This window comes from Oncorhynchus clarkii, chromosome 18 (genome assembly GCF_045791955.1).
Source record: "Oncorhynchus clarkii lewisi isolate Uvic-CL-2024 chromosome 18, UVic_Ocla_1.0, whole genome shotgun sequence".
NCBI classification, from domain to species: Eukaryota; Metazoa; Chordata; class Actinopteri; order Salmoniformes; family Salmonidae; genus Oncorhynchus; species Oncorhynchus clarkii.
Window position 1 is genome coordinate 57,014,646 of NC_092164.1, and position 17,569 is coordinate 57,032,214.

General features: G+C 44.8%; 1 protein-coding gene across 3 annotated transcripts in view; it reads right to left on the reverse strand.

Moving 5' to 3' along the window:
- Positions 1–17,569, reverse strand: part of LOC139373753 (potassium voltage-gated channel subfamily KQT member 4-like) — a 127,993-nt gene that overhangs the window by 11,563 nt on the left and 98,861 nt on the right. The window contains exons 9-11 of one of the 3 annotated variants that reach the window (XM_071114689.1): positions 16,357–16,482; positions 5,559–5,788; positions 4,049–4,148 (exon numbers count right to left, since the gene is read on the reverse strand). In XM_071114689.1, coding sequence (XP_070970790.1) covers positions 4,049–4,148; positions 5,559–5,788; positions 16,357–16,482 — 456 coding nt within the window. Of the gene's footprint in view, positions 1–4,048; positions 4,149–5,558; positions 5,792–16,356; positions 16,483–17,569 lie in introns of all 3 variants that reach the window. The other 2 variants (XM_071114688.1, XM_071114690.1) reach the window with 2 other exon arrangements.

Below are 17,569 nucleotides of genomic sequence, written 5' to 3' on the forward strand. Positions count from 1 at the left end.
TACAGACTCGGTCAGGGAGAGGTTGAAGATGTCAGTGAAGACACTTGCCATTTGGTCCGTGCATGCTCTGAGTACGCATCCTGGTAATCTGTCTGGCCCCGTGGACTTGTGAATGTTGACCTGTTTAAAGGTCTTGCTCACATTGGATACAGAGAGCGTGCTCACAAGGTCATCCAGAACAGCTGGTGCTCTTATGCATGCTTCAGTGTTGCTTGCCTCCAAGCGAGAATAAAAGGCATTTAGCCTGCCTGGTAGGCTGCGTCACTGGGCAGCTCGTGTCTGGGTTTCCCTTTGTAGTCCGTAATAGTTTGCAAGCCCAGCCAAATCCGACGAGTGTCAGAGCTAGTGTAGCAGGATTCAATCTTACTCCTGCATTGACGCTTTGCCTGTTTGATGGTTCGTCTGAGGGCATGGCGGAATATCTTATAAGCGGATGCGTTTCTGGATGAGTTTCCCGCTCCTTCAAAGCGGCAGCTCTAGCCTTTAGCTCGGTGCAGATGTTGCCTGAAATCCATGGCTTCTGGTTGGAATATGTACGTAAGGTCACTGTGGGGACGACATCGTCGGTGCACTTATTGATGAAGCCGGTGACTGAGGTGGTATACTCCTCAATGCCATTGGATGAATCCCGGAACATATTCTCGTCTGTGCTAAAAAAAACATTCCTGACATCCGCGTCATCTGACCACTTCCGTATTGAGCGAGTCACTTCCTGCTTTAGTTTTTCCTTATAAGAAAGAATCAGGAAGATAGAATTATGGTCAGATTTGCCAAACGGATGTTGAGGGAGAGCTTTGTATGAGTCTCTGTGTGTAGAGTAAAGGTGGTCTAGAGTTTTTTTCCTCTGGTTGGACAAGTTTACATACACTTAAGTTGGAGTCATTAAAACTTGTTTTCAACCACTCCACAAACTTCTAGTTAACAAACTATAGTTTTGGCAAGTCGGTTAGGACATCTACTTTGTGCATGACACAAGTAATTTTCCAACAATTGTTTACAGACAGATTATTTCACTTATAATTCACTGTATCATAATTCCAGTGGGTCAGAAGTTTACATACACTAACTTGACTGTGCCTTTAAACAACTTGGAAAATTCCAGAAAATTATGTCATGGCTTTAGAAGCTTCTGATAGGCTAATTGACATGATTTGAGTCAATTGGAGGTGTACCTGTGGATGTATTTCAAGACTTACCTTCAAACTCAGTGACTCTTTGCTTGACATCATGGGAAAATCAAAAGAAATCAGCCAAGACCTGGTTCATTCGTGGGAGCAATTTCCAAACGCCTGAAGGTACCACGTTCATCTGTACAAACAATAGTACGCAAGTATCAACTCCATGGGACCACGCAGCCGTCATACCGCTCAGGAAGGTAACATGTTCTGTCTCCTAGAGATGAACGTACTTGAACGTACGAAAGTGCAAATAAATCCCAGAACAACAGCAAAGGACCTTGTAAAGATGCTGGAGGAAACAGGTACAAAATAATCTATATCCACAGAAAAAATGAGTCCAATATCGACATAACCTGAAAGGCCGCTCAGCAAGGAAGAAGCCACCGCTCCATAACCGTCATAAAAATGCCAGACGAAGGTTTGCAACTGCACATGGGGACAAAGATCGTACTTTTTGGAGAAATGTCCTCTGGTCTGATGAAACAAAAATAGAACTGTTTGGCTATAATGACCCAAAAGGGGGAGGGACTTGCAAGCCAAAGAACACCGTCCCAACCGTGAAGCACGAGGGTGGCAGCATCATGTTGTGGGGGTACTTTGCTGCAGGAGGGATTGGTGCACTTCACAAAATAGATGGCATCATGAGGGGGAGGAAAATGATGTGGATATATTGAAGCAACATCTCAAGACATCAAAGCTTGGTCACAAATGGGTCTTCCAAATGGACAATGACCCTAAGCATACATCCAGAGTTGTGGCAAAATGGCTTAAGGACAACAAAGTCAATGTATTGGAGTGGCCATCACAAAGCCCTGACCTCAATCCTATAGAAAATGTGTGGGAAGAAGTTATACCAGCTCTCAGGATGAATGGGCCAAAATTCACCCAACTTATTGGGGGAAGCTTGTGGAAGGCTACCCTTCCAATGCTACCAAATACTAATTGAGTGTATGTAAACCTCTGACCCACTGGGAATGTGATGAAAGAAATAAAAGCTGAAATAAATCATTCTCTCTACTATTATTCTGACATTTCACATTCTTAAAATAAAGTGGTGATCCTAACTGACCTAAAACAGGGAATATTTACTAGGATTAAATGTCAGGAATTGTGAAAAACTGAGTTTAAATGTATTTGGCTAAGGTGTATGTAAACTTCTGACTTCAACTGTATGTACACTACACTTCAGCATAAGCTGCTTTTAACCCTTTACACTCGTGGGAATAGCCCTATATGGATAGGGCTACAGTGAAATGTGTCTTACAGAAGAAATATGTGCATAAGCACGGTAGCAAATTAAAAAGAAACGTTTATAGATTATGGGGAAATTATAAAGACCAAAGTTCAGGACACAACAGCTCACCTGACAAGACTGAATTCAAACATCACACTGTTGATTGTATGTGCATTTGACATTTGCTGTCCTTTTGCCATGTTTACTGATAAGGAAATAAGAAAATACTCTGGATTGAGTAACAAGACTATTCCTGGATATGTGGGGTAGGGGCAACATAAGACAAACAAATGACAAGGGTTTGAGTGAGAGGGTTAACTGGTTTTTCCAAGTGGCCACACACCTCTCTAAAGTGTGCACAGTTCCTAAGTAATTTCAATTCACTTTTATGACTGAAAGAAGACACTTCAACTATAAGGTGCTTTTCTCAGCTCAATGAAAATATTTGTACCCGCACACTGAAGGCTGCAAAGCCAAAACGTCTGTGTATGCTATCGCTGATGCAGTGAGATTATTATTTATTTAAAAAAAATATGAAGTAAGCTTTATGCGACATCTTTTTAAGTGTGGACACATCACAATTTTGCTGATCAGATCTGGGAACCCGGCCTGCGGCAGGAAGGCTCAGTTACCATGCTAAAGTGGACTTTTCGCTACCGTCAGCTTACACTGCAAACAGCCAGAGACCACTGGAGGAGCTGGGCATCCATCTTACTACAGCCACCATAACAGGAAGTACTATTGACCCAAGTTCTGTGACGACTTGAGGACCAGAGAGGAGACAGGTGACCTGGTTCCACAGTTAGGGGTACTGTGGACCAGTAGGTACCATGTGGGTACAGGTAGGGGTACTGTGGACCAGTAGGTACCATGTGGGTACAGCTAGGGGTACTGTGGACCAGTAGGTACCATGTGGGTACAGGTAGGGGTGGTGTGAACCAGTAGGTTCCCTGTGGGTACAGGTAGGGATGGTGTGAACCAGTAGGTACCATGTGGGTACAGGTAGGGGTGGTGTGAACCAGTAGGTTCCCTGTGGGTACAGGTAGGGGTAGTGTGAACCAGTAGGTTCCCTGTGGGTACAGGTAGGGGTGGTGTGAACCAGTAGGTACCCTGTGGGTACAGGTAGGGGTGGTGTGAACCAGTAGGTACTATGTGGGTACAGGTAGGGGTGGTGTGAACCAGTAGGTTCCCTGTGGGTACAGGTAGGGGTGGTGTGAACCAGTAGGTTCCCTGTGGGTACAGGTAGAGATGGTGTGGACCAGTAGGTACCCTATGGGTACAGGTAGGGGTAGTGTGAACCAGTAGGTTCCCTGTGGGTACAGGTAGGGGGGGTGTGAACCAGTAGGTACCCTGTGGGTACAGCTAGGGGTGGTGTGAACCAGTAAGTACCATGTGGGTACAGGTAGGGGTGGTGTGAACCAGTAGGTACCATATGGGTACAGGTAGGGGTGGTGTGAACCAGTAGGTACCCTGTGGGTACAGGTAGGGGTGGAGTGAACCAGTAGGCACCCTGTGGGTACAGGTAGGGATGGTGTGAACCAGTAGGTACCCTATGGGTACAGGTAGGGGTGGTGTGAACCAGTAGGTACCCTGTGGGTACAGATACGGGTGATGTGAGAGGGTGTGTAGGACTCACCTGACAGCCCGTATCAAGGTCTTCACTGCTGGGATCACCTCTTCCATGGCTACATCACAATATGGTTTGTCTTCAACACTGTCCTCCCCTACTCCTTCCACTGGGGACAGGGCAACAACAAGGTGAGAGTGTGTGTGCACAAATTAGTACATTTTATAGATGGTACAAGTATATAGGTGAGACCGTAGTTGTGTGTATGTGCCTACAGTATGTACTGTATATATATATATACATTGGGATCTGAAATAATGAAAACCCTTGATAAAGACTAGCAAAAATGACAGTTTAAAATAAATAATTCAGGTCGACTAGTGGTTAGAGTGTTGGACTAGTAACTGGAAGGTTGCCAGATCCCCGAGATGACAAGATAAATATCTGTCGTTCTGCCCCTGAACAGGCAGTTAACCCACTGTTCCTAGGCTGTCATTGAAAATAAGAATTTGTTCTTAACTGACTTGCCTAGTTAAATAAAGGTGAAACAAATAATTGTATAAAAAAAAGGGGAAATGATTTTATACTAATACAATTGCTCTGAGAAAGACACGTTGTACTACTTTTTTCTCTCAAAAAGGTAGAGGTCAAATTATTGACACCCTTGCTTTCAATACCTTTCAATGCCTTGCGAGGATAATGGCACTGAGCCTTTTTCTCAAATGTTTAATGAGTTGGAGAACACATTGGGAGGGATCTTAGACCATTCCTCTATACAGAATCTTTCCAGATCCTTGATATCCTTCCTCTGTGTTTATGGACCGCCCTCTTCAATATAAACCACAGGTTTTCAATGGGGTCTAAGTCCGGAGACTGAGATGGCCATTTCAAAATGTTGATTTTTTTTGTTGCCAATTTCTTTGTGAATTTTGATGTGTGCTTGGGGTTATTGTCTTGCAGGAAGACCCACTTGTGGCCAAGTTTCAGCCTCCTGGCAAAATATCCAGGTACTGGGTAAAGTTAATGACGCCGTTGACCTTAACAAGTGACCCAGGACCAGTGGAATCAAAATAGCCCCATAACAAAGATCCACCACCATATTTTACAGTAGGTATGAGGTTCTATTCTGCTCATGCATTCTCATTTCAATGCCAAACCGACCACTGGTCTGTGTCGCCAAAGAGCTTTATTTTCATGTCATCTGACCAAAGCACTGGTTCCAATCCAAGTGCCAATGTCATTTAGCAAACTCCAGGCATTTACATTTGTTGAGATGACATACAAACAGAGCTCTTAGGCCATGCACACCAGTGGTTGTGCAAGTGGATCTTCCAGCAAGATACTAACCCCAAGCACATATCAAAATCCACAGAGAACTGGTTAATTGGACACAAAAATCAACATTTTGAAAACTTACCTTTTTGAGAGAAAAAAGTATTGCTTGTTAAACAAAATCTCTTTCTCTGAGCAATAGTAGTTAGTCATTTTGTATAGTCATTTTTGCTCATCTTTATCAAGGGGGTGTCAATCATTTCAGACCCCGCATGCAGGTGAGAGTGAGTTAAGTCCTAATTCCCACCGTCTGCAGGAGGTCTGGGTTTGAGCCGTAGGGAGGTGCGGAACCGCGTGCGGTCATTGAAGCTCCAGCTCTTCTGCACCTTCCCGGGACTGGTGGCTTCTGGGACATTCTCCGTGCTGGGCGACTGGCGGAAACTCGTCCCAGGAGGCAGTGGAGACGCCTTGTTCCGGATCGCCTGGGACGACCGAGAGTTGTTCATCCGCATCCGGTCTCGAAAACCTATTTTGCTGCTGCTGGAACAATGAAGGAACAATTTACCTGTGTCCACATGTTTATTGAATTAACTACCACTATTATCTGCCACTTAGGACATCCTTAGAGTTCTGTTGTGTGATTTATCTCATGACTGTCGGTCCATAGTGTCCAGTGGATGATACAGTTGTTTTAGACCCTGAGTTTAGCCAATCAGCAGAGGAGCAATCCCAGGTAGTTAGAATATGTTAGCTAGCAGGTACAGACAGCAGTACACTAGATAGTGTAGCTACTGACTACCATTAAACATTGAACAGTCACACCGAGCTGAGTCAGTGACCAACAAAGCAGACAGAGAGAACAACAGAGACAGATATTCAGACTGGGAGATTACAGACGTGATGGAGAGACAGACTGACTGACTGACTGGCTGACTGGTTGACTGGCTGAATGACAGAATTACTTACTTACTTACTTACTGACTGGTTGACTGACTGGCTGGCAGGCTGACTGACTGGCTTACTAAATGGCTGGCTAACTGGCTGACTGGCTGACTTACTGAATGGTTGGCTGACTGGCTGGCTGTCTGGCTGACTATCAGTGGGTTGGGGGGCAACACAATAACTCCTCGATGTCATCTGGGACGTATACTCATGTTAACGTCACAAAGTATTTCCAACATCACACATCAGCGAACGATTAGAAACATGTTGTTGTTTACGCCTGTAGTTTGCGCCTGTAGTTTATGCCGAGATACTCCTTGTTTGTGCGCTGGCCTGCCATTTAAGTTAATATTTAAATAGCTGAAAGAGCATTAGGGGAAATAGCATTTCATTTGTTGGAGCTAAAATGCTCAGGTTGACCTAGAAGGGGAGGGTGGACAGAGTAAGATGTTGAATTACTGTTAGCCCTTTGGGGGGGGAAAGTAAATAAGTGAGGCTGAATACAGCTGAGTCCTCCAAAGACATGCACGGTATACTGAGCAAGTATGCAAGTATAAGAGAAACATTTTAGCAGAGGAAAGGGAAAACTCTATTTGGGGGAGAGACATTTTTTTGTCTGGGTTAAGTGGATAAGATTTGCAAAAGTACAACACGCATGTGATTGCATTGCATGCATGACCATTTGAATCCTCTCCCCAGAAATCACCACAGAGCAGGATTGATCAAAGAAAACATGAATGAAAAATGTGCACTTAACAATTAATGGTCATGCAACTGTATTGAGAGAACAGCATGCGTGACTTTCTAAATATTTGATCTTTGGAACAACTTTCTGTCCAAAATATCAAATATATTATTTTAAAAAGTCTGTCAAATCTGTAAGTGTGAGAGAAGGCCAATGCTGACATTAGATCCACATGAACCATGAAACATCCTTTGTTCTCCAATAAACAACGCATGGTTTAATGTGTCCCCTAGTTCACCAAAAACAATGTAAAACCAGGCAAGATAACTGGTAATGATTAACAGAGTTATCCTCTGAACAGAACACCCCATCATTCTCTCACACAGTAAAAGCTCAGTCAAAGATTTCTACGCCAGAGCAGTGTATGTTTCCCATTCTCAAAGATCAATTAGAAAATGTGAATATCAGTTGGACAAGATGGTGCCGAAGAGGATGGCTGACGTTTTACATTCCCGTAACCAATTGTGCTATTTTGTTTATTTTTTTGCGTTGTTTGTAACTTATTTTGTACATAATGTTGCTGTTACCATCTCTTATGACCAAAAATAACTTACGGCCATCAGAAATGGGATTACTCACCACTAACTGGAATAATCTTTCTCCTTTAACGAGTCCGACAAGAAGGATATACTGCTGTCCCGGGAACAGGCCCAGATCCCCGTCATTTTCGTGAAGAAAAGAAGACGCAGTTCGGGCTGCCTTTTGAGAATCCGTAGGTGAACTCCCACTGCCTTCAGTTCTACTTGCTACCATGCAATCATTGGAAAATAAAATGTTTTACCTACGATTACAATTATCCTACCAACGGGACATTAAGAACTGTAATATCTTGTGTTTCACCGAGTCATGGCTGAACGACAACATGGATCATTTGGAGCTGGAGGAATGTTTTAACCTTTTTGGGATAGGGGGCAGCATTTTCACTTTTGGATGAATAGCATGCCCAGAGTGAACTGCCTCCTACTCTGTCCCAGATGCTAATATATTCATATTATTATTAGTATTGGATAGACAACACTCTGTAGTTTCCAAAACTGTTTGAATGATGTCTGTGAGTATAACAGAACTCATGTAGTTTTTCTTAGCTTGGCCTACCGAGTACACATTGAGATATGGATGAGGTTGCACTTCCTACGGCTTCCACTAGATGTCAACTGTCTTTTGAAACTGGTTTGAGGATTCTGCTAGCAGCAAGCCAGCAGCATACCACCCTGCATACCACTGCTGGCTTGCTTCTGAAGCTAAGCAGAGTTGGTCCTGGTCAGTTCCTGGATGGGAGACCAGATGCTGCTGGAAGTGGTGTTGGAGGACCAGTAGGAGGCACTCTTTCCTCTGGTCTAAAAAAAATATCCCAATTCCCTGTGTAGGGTGCCATCTTTCGGATGGGACGTTAAACGGGTGTCCTGACTCTCTGAGGTCATTAAAGATCTCATGGCACTTATCGTAAGACTGGGGTGTTAACCCTGGTGTCCTGGCTAAATTACCAGTCTGGCCCTCAAGCCATCACGGTCACCTAATAATCCCCAGTTTACAATTGGCTCATTCATCCACCTCCTCTCCCCTGTAACTATTCCCCAGGTCGTTGCTGCAAATGAGAATGTGTTCTCAGTCAACTTACCTGGTAAAATAATGGATAAATAAAAATACTATATAGGAGGGGCTCATGAGTGCTGTTTGAGTCAGTGGTCTGGCAGAGAGCCTTGGTCTTATGACGCGCGCTCCCGACAGAGTTACCTCTCGTTCCAGTGCCTTTCTGAAGACAAAGGAATTCTCCGGTTGGAACATTATTGATGTTTTATGTTAAAAACATCCTCACGATTGATTCCATACATCGTTTGACATGTTTCTAAGGGACAGTAACAGAACTTTTGGAGTTTTTGTCTGGATGAAATGCTCGTGCCTCATGAAGATTGATTACTGGGCTGAACACGCTAACAACAAGTGGCTATTTGGACATAAATGATGGAACAAATCAGTCATTTATTGCCGAACTGGGATTCCTGGGAGTGCCTTCTGATGAAGATCATCAAAGGTCAGTGAATATTTATGGTGTTGTTTCTAACTTTGTTGATTCCAAAATGGTGGCTATTCCTCTGGCTGTTTCGGGTTCTGAGTGCCGTTCTCAGATTATGCTTTTTCCGTAATTAAAAAAAAAAATCTGACACAGCGGTTGCATTAAGGAGAAGTCTATTTTTAATTCTGTGAATAACACTAGTATCTTTTATCATTGTTTATTATTAGTATTTCTGCAAAATCACCTGATGTTTTGGAACCAAAACATTACTGCACGTAAAGCGCCAATGTAAACTGAGATTTTTGGATATAAATATGCACATTATCGAACAAAACATACATGTATTGTGTAACATGATGTCCTATGAGTGTCATCTGATGAAGATCATCAAAGGTTAGTGATTAATTTTATCTATATTTCTGCTTTTTGTGACTCCTTTCTTTGAATGGAAAAATGGCTGTGTGTTTTTTCGACTTGGCGGTGATCTAACAATCATATGTTGTGCTTTAGCTGTGAAGCATTTTTTTGAAATCGGACACGATGGGTAGATTAACAAGATGTTTATCTTTCATTTGCTGTATTGGACTTGTTAATGTGTGAAAGTCACATATTTAAAAAAAAAAAAAATTGAATTTCGCGCCTTTTCAGCGGAATGTTGTCGAGGTGTTCCGCTGCGCAACCCCTGCGCTAGAAAGGTTAATGAACCGGCAGAACAGAGAAGCTACGTCTGGTAAGACGAGAGTTGGGGGTGTGTGTCTTTTTGTCAATAACAGCCGGTGCGCAATGTCTAATATTAAAGAAGTCTCAAGGTATTACTCGCCTGAGGTCGAGTATCGTATGATAAGCTGTAGACCACACTATCTACCAAGAGAGTTCTCATCTATACTATTTGTAGCCTTCTATTTACCACCTAAGACCACACTCAACCAACTCTATAAGGCCATAAGCAAACAAGAAAATGCTCACCCAGAAGCGGCACTCCTAGGGGCCGGGGACTTTAATGCAGGCAAACTTCAATCAGTTCTACCACATTTTTACCAGCATGTCACATGTGCAACCAGAGGACAAAAAACCCCAGACCACCTTCACTCCACAAACAGAGATGCATACAAAGCTCTCCCCCGCCCTCCATTTGGCAAATCTGACCATAATTCTATCCTTTTTATTGCTGATTGCTCATGCTTACAAGCAAAAACTAAAGCAGGAAGTACCAGTGACTCGCTCAATACAGAAGAGGTCAGATGATGCAGATGCTAGGCTACAGGACTGTTTTAGCAAAACAGCACAGACTGGAATATGTTTTGGGATTCATCCAATGGCATTGAGGAGTATACCATCTCAGTCATCAGCTTCATCAACAAGTGCATCGACGACGTCGTTCACACAGTGACCGTACATACATATTCCAACCAGAAGCCATGGATTACAGGCAACATCCGCATCGAGCCAAAGGCTAGAGCTGAAGCTTTCAAGGAGCGGGACATTAATCTGAACGCCTATAAGAAATCCCGCTATGCCCTCAGACAAACCATCAAACAAGCAAAGTGTCAATGCAGGATTAAGATTGAATCCTACTACACCGGCTAAGATGCTCATCAGATGTTGCAGGGCTTAAATAAACTATTAAGGACTACAAAGGGAAACCCAGACGCGAGCTACCCAGAGCTAAATGCCTTTTATGCTCGCTTCGAGGCAAGCAACACTGAAGCATGCACGAGAGCACCAGCTGTTCTGGATGACTGTGTGATAACGCTCTCGGTAGCCGATGTGAGCAAGACCTTTAAACATGTCAACATTAACAAAACCGCGGGGCCAGAAGGATTACCAGGATGCGTACTCAAAGCATGCGCAGACCAAATGGCAAGTGTCTTCACTGACATTTTCAACCTCTCCCGGACTGAGTCTGTAATACGTACATGTTTCAAGCAGACCACCGTAGTCTCTGTGCCCAAGGAAGTGAAGGTAACCTCCCTAAATAATTACAGCCCACGTCAGTAGCCATGAAGTGCTTTGAAAGGCTGGTCATTGCTCACATCAACAGCATCCTCCTGGATACCAACCGCCCCCACTGATCCACAGATGACGCAATCTCAATCGCACTCCACACTGCCCTTTCCCACCTGGGCAAAAGGAACACCTATGTGAGAATGCTTTTCATTGACTAGCTCATCACTAAGCTAAGGACCCTGGGTCTAAACACTAAACACTAGATCCTGGACTTCCTGACTGGCCACCCACAGGTGGTAAGGCTAGGCAACACGTCTGCCACGCTGATCCTCAACACTGGGGCCCCTCAGGGGTGTGTAGTTGGTCCCCTCCTGTACTCCCTGTTCACCCACGACTGCGTGGCCAAACACAACTCCAACACCATCCTTAAGTTTGCTGACGACACAACAGTGGTAGGCCTGATCACCGACAACGATGGGACAGCTTATAGGGAGGAGGTCAGAGAACTGGCAGTGTGGTGCCAGGACAACAACCTCTCCATCAATGTGAGCAAGACAAAGGAGCTGATCGGGGACTACAGGAAAAGCCAAACCCATTAACATCAGTGGAGCGGGTCGAGAGTTTCAAGATCCTTGGTGTCCACATCAACAACGACCTATTATGGTCCAATATGGTGGACCATTTATGGTGGACAGTTGTAAAGAGAGCACGACAAAACCTTTTCCCCCTCAGGAGACTGAAAAGATTTGGCATGGGTCCCCAGATCCTCAAAAAGTTCAACAGCTGCACCATCAAGAGCATCCTGACTAGTTGCATCACCACCTGGTATGGAAACTGCTCGGCTTCTGACCGTAAGGCACTACAGAGGGTAGTGCGTCCCGCCCAGTACATCACTGGGGCCAAGCTTCCTGCAATCCAGGACCTATGTAATAGGTGGTGTCGGAGGAAAGCACATAAAAATAGACTGTTTCTCTGCTACCGCACAGCAAGCGGTCCCGGAGCGCCAAGTCTAGGACCAAAAGGCTCCTTAACAGTTTCTACCCCCAAGTCATAAGACTGCTGAACAATCAATTAAATGGCTACCCCCCCCCCCCCCCCCCCCCCCCCCCATCTCTCTCCATTTGTTTTGTACACTGCTGCTGCCCGCTGTTTATTATCTATGCATAGTCACTTCACCCCTACCTACATGTACAAATGACCTCTAACCTGTACCCCCGCACAGTTACTCGGTACCCATACCCTCTGTATATAGCCTCGTTATTGTTATGTTATTGTGTTACATTTTATTATTTTTACTTTAGTTTATTCGGTAAATATTTTCTTAACTTCTTGAACTGCACTGTTGGTTAAGGGCTTGTAAGTAAGCATTCCACGGTAAGGTCTACACTTGTATTTGGCACATGTGACAAATACATTTTGATTTGATTTGATTTCATGTCAAATATACCAAATGTCAGTCATTTCTAGCCTGAGTACCATCGGCAATGGCAAGTGTCTTCCCACTATGCTCAATGAAGAGGCTAAAACCAACTTCTTACTCAAAAGTAGAACATTTACAGAGACACACACACACTGCACTGGGCCAGAAGGCTTTGGGACCCTCAGGCAGAGTGAGAAAGGGAGATGGGGGGGTGGGTGTGCTGACGTGCCCCGTGCACAGGCTTGTCACCGTGGATACCTCTGCTGTTTGCGGCCAGTGTGAATCCGGAAGAAACTCCGCTTTTTAGAAACGAGCTGACTGAGGAGACACACAAGGCAGAGGGAGATAAGGTGAGGAAGAGGAGAAGAGGAAGAGAGAGGAGAGGCCAGGTGAGGGGTGCAGAGGAGAAGAAGAGGAGGAGAGGAAGGGTGGGTGAGGAAGAGGAGGATAAAAGGAAGAGAGGAAGAGCAGGTGAGGGGTGCAGAGGAGAAGAAGAGAAGAGAAGGCGAGGAAGAGGAGAAAATGAGGTGAGGAAGAGGAGAGGTGAGGAAGTGGAGGAGAGGCGAGAGGAGGAGAGGAAAAGAGGAAGTGAGGAAGAGGAGGAAAGGTAGAGGAGGAGAGGTGAGGAAGAGGAGGAGAGAGGAGGAGAGGAAGAGGAGAAAAGGAGAAGAGGAGAGGAAGAGGAGGAGAGGTGGTGATGATGAGGAGGAGAGAGGAGGAGGGGAGAAGAGGAAGTGAGGAAGAGGAGGAAAGGAAGAGGAGGAGAGGTGGTGGTGATGAGAAGGAGAGGAGAGAGGAGGAGAGAAGTGGAAGAGGAGGAAAAAGAGGAGAGGAGAGGAAGAGGAGGAGAGGTGGTGAGAATGAAGAGGAGGAGAGAAGTAGAGGAGAGGAGGAGAGGTGAGGAAGAGGAGGAGAGGTGAGGAAGAGGAGGAGGAGAGGAGAGGTGTACAGAGGTAGTGAGATCATAAAGGTAAAGATGGGAGGAGGGAGGTGAAGAAAAGTAGAGGACAGGGTGAAGTGGAGTGGAAGCCCAGTACTTCCTCTCATCAGTCTAAAATGGCTTCCTTTCCTAGTCTCCTTTCACGCTTAAGGATTACCAAGTGAAAGCATGTGTCCCTGTTGGCCCCCAACATATTGCTTTCCCCTACACTTCCTTTGTTTTCAGACCAGACTAGAAAAAGGAAAGGAGGCAAAGAAAGCAAGCCATGTCAATTTATTGACAAGCACCCCATTGAGGAGGGAGGTAAGGAGTAGGGATGTGTGAACGGAGTGTGTTGAGTTGGGGATTTCGTGTAGGCAGCCAGAGTGCATGCATAGGAAGCAGTTCACTTCAGTATGTCCATGATTAGACTGCAGCCTTTCCAGAATGTCTAAGTAATTAGCTCCACACCTATCTATTGTCTTCTTGACTTGGAAGGCACACTGCCTTCAATGTGTGTTATTAATGTCTTTATGTACATGCAGTACTATTTAATCTACAGTATGAAAAAATATCACCGGTTCATATTGACAAGACCAAACATATACCTTGGAAAACATGGCATGTTATTGTATGTATGCCGTCATGCTGGGTTGTGCTCTACTGTTTTTCTACTGCCATGTTGGAACCGTGCCTGTACGATCACAGCACCACTTCCTAGCATGTTGGAACCGTGCCTGTACGATCACAGCACCACTTCCTAGCATGTTGGAACCGTGCCTGTACGATCACAGCACCACTTCCTAGCATGTTGGAACCATGCCTGTACGATTACAGCACCACTTCCTAGCATGTTGGAACCGTGCCTGTACGATCACAGCACCACTTCCTAGCATGTTGGAACCGTGCCTGTACGATCACAGCACCACTTCCTAGCATGTTGGAACCGTGCCTGTACGATCACAGCACCACTTCCTAGCATGTTGGAACCGTGCCTGTACGATCACAGCACCACTTCCTAGCATGTTGGAACCGTGCCTGTACGATCACAGCACCATTCCTAGCATGTTGGAACCATGCCTGTACGATCACAGCACCACTTCCTAGCATGTTGGAACCGTGCCTGTACGATCACAGCACCACTTCCTAGCATGTTGGAACCGTGCCTGTACGATCACAGCACCATTCCTAGCATGTTGGAACCGTGCCTGTACGATCACAGCACCACTTCCTAGCATGTTGGAACCGTGCCTGTACGATCACAGCACCATTCCTAGCATGTTGGAACCATGCCTGTACGATCACAGCACCACTTCCTAGCATGTTGGAACCGTGCCTGTACGATCACAGCACCATTCCTAGCATGTTGGAACCATGCCTGTACGATCACAGCACCACTTCCTAGCATGTTGGAACCGTGCCTGTACGATCACAGCACCACTTCCTAGCATGTTGGAACCGTGCCTGTACGATCACAGCACCATTCCTAGCATGTTGGAACCGTGCCTGTACGATCACAGCACCACTTCCTAGCATGTTGGAACCGTGCCTGTACGATCACAGCACCATTCCTAGCATGTTGGAACCATGCCTGTACGATCACAGCACCACTTCCTAGCATGTTGGAAACGTGCCTGTACGATCACAGCACCACTTCCTAGCATGTTGGAACCGTGCCTGTACGATCACAGCACCACTTCCTAGCATGTTGGAACCGTGCCTGTACGATCACAGCACCGCTTCCTAGCATGTTGGAACCGTGCCTGTACGATCACAGCACCGCTTCCTAGCATGTTGGAATCATGCCTGTACGATCACAGCACCACTTCCTAGCATGTTGGAACCGTGCCTGTACGATCACAGCACCACTTCCTAGCATGTTGGAACCGTGCCTGTACGATCACAGCACCACTTCCTAGCATGTTGGAACCGTGCCTATACGATCACAGCACCACTTCCTAGCATGTTGGAACCGTGCCTATACGATCACAGCACCACTTCCTAGCATGTTGGAACCGTGCCTGTACGATCACAGCACCACTTCCTAGCTCGATGTGTCAGAGAGAATGCAGAGATACACACATTCAGAAGACGAGAACAAACCTGCAAGGGACTTCTGCCTTCCTGAGAACAGGGTTGATGGAGGGATGGCATGGAAGAGAGAGGGATGATGGAAGAGAGAGAGGATGAATGGATGAAGGTGATGGAGTTGACATGAGGATGAATCAGACGAGGAAAGACAATGAGAGGCAGGGAGGGAGCAGGCGGTGCTGTTAATTACAAACAGGTCTGAGATCAGTGACAGGTGGTTAGATACACAACAGCACATCCACACAGGAAACACAGACCAGAGAACAGCCAGCATGCTCCTTATAGCATAAACCAGTTTGATGATATAAGGAGTAAAAACCTGCGGTATCCTATGGTGAACCACAGTCATTTTATCCAGTGGATTATTTATTAGATGATTAATGACACAAATGATGATCAAAATAACAGGGCCTAATGTACTGAACAGAATACCACAATGTACTGAAAGGAATACCACAATGTACTGAACAGAATACCACAATGTACTGAACGGAATACCACAATGTACTGAACAGAATACCACAATGTACTGAACGGAATACCACAATATACTGAACAGAATACCACAATGTACTGAACAGAATACCACAATGTACTGAACGGAATACCACAATGTACTGAACAGAATACCACAATGTACTGAACGGAATACCACAATGTACTGAACAGAATACCACAATGTACTGAACAGAATACCACAATGTACTGAACAGAATACCACAATGTACTGAACAGAATACCACAATGTACTGAACAGAATACCACAATGTACTGAACAGAATACCACAATGTACTGAACAGAATACCACAATGTACTGAACAGAATACCACAATGTACTGAACAGAATAGCACAATGTACTGAACAGAATACCACAATGTACTGAACAGAATACCACAATGTTGTTCAATTGTGTGTGACTGTGACTGAAGGTGACGGTTTGTTTGTGTGTGTATGGGGTGTATCTATATATTGGTGTGTCGTGTATCAGTGTGTTGATGTATCTGCGTGTGTTGCGTGGTGCGTACCTGTCCCCTGACAGGTAGGGGGAGCTGTAGGGCCGTAGCCCAGACAGCAGGGTGTGGTGGGAGTTGTGAAGGACCTTCTTGGCGCTACGCCGTCGCTGAAGGTGACTGAACAGTAGCGTCAGTTCTCTGACCCCACGTGCCCAAATAAGAAAACAAATGAAAGAAAGAAAGGACAAAACAACAACTCATAAAAAGGGTCAAATTAAGAGTCAAAACATTAAAGAGAGGGGGATCACTCCTATGTAATTCATCAAAATCAAGTCAGAAATAGGAATGCGCCATCAACACACTTTTGCTTGTTACTGGACACAGAGCTAAGAAGCAAAAAAGACACAAGTCATGAAAGCCCCTCTTTTTAACCAAACAAAATTTGTGAAATTAATATGTAAATACTTAAAATAGGACAACATAATCTTAAGAAACAAACAACGGTGGTATTTGGAGGCTTGGAGAAACGTGTAGTAACTTACAAAAATGAATGAAAGTGCAGGCCACCATTTTAGATCAGGAGGATAGAATGTCCATGCCACTACTGGTAGAACCAGCTCAATAGCTGGGATAGTGCTCATCTTTGTGCATGTGTGCATCAGTGGAGGCTGCTGAGGGGAAGACGGCTCATAACAATGGCTGGAACAGAGTAAATGGAATGGCATCAAACCATATGTTTTATGTACAGTGCCTTGCGAAAGTATTCGGCCCCCTTGAACTTTGCGACCTTTTGCCACATTTCAGGCTTCAAACATAAAGATATAAAACTGTATTTTTTTGTGAAGAATCAACAACAAGTGGGACACAATCATGAAGTGGAACGACATTTATTGGATATTTCAAACTTTTTTAACAAATCAAAAACTGAAAAATTGGGCGTGCAAAATTATTCAGCCCCCTTAAGTTAATACTTTGTAGCGCCACCTTTTGCTGTGATTACAGCTGTAAGTCGCTTGGGGTATGTCTCTATCAGTTTTGCACATCGAGAGACTGACATTTTTTCCCATTCCTCCTTGCAAAACAGCTCGAGCTCAGTGAGGTTGGATGGAGAGCATTTGTGAACAGCAGTTTTCAGTTCTTTCCACAGATTCTCGATTGGATTCAGGTCTGGACTTTGACTTGGCCATTCTAACACCTGGATATGTTTATTTTTGAACCATTCCATTGTAGATTTTGCTTTATGTTTTGGATCATTGTCTTGTTGGAAGACAAATCTCCGTCCCAG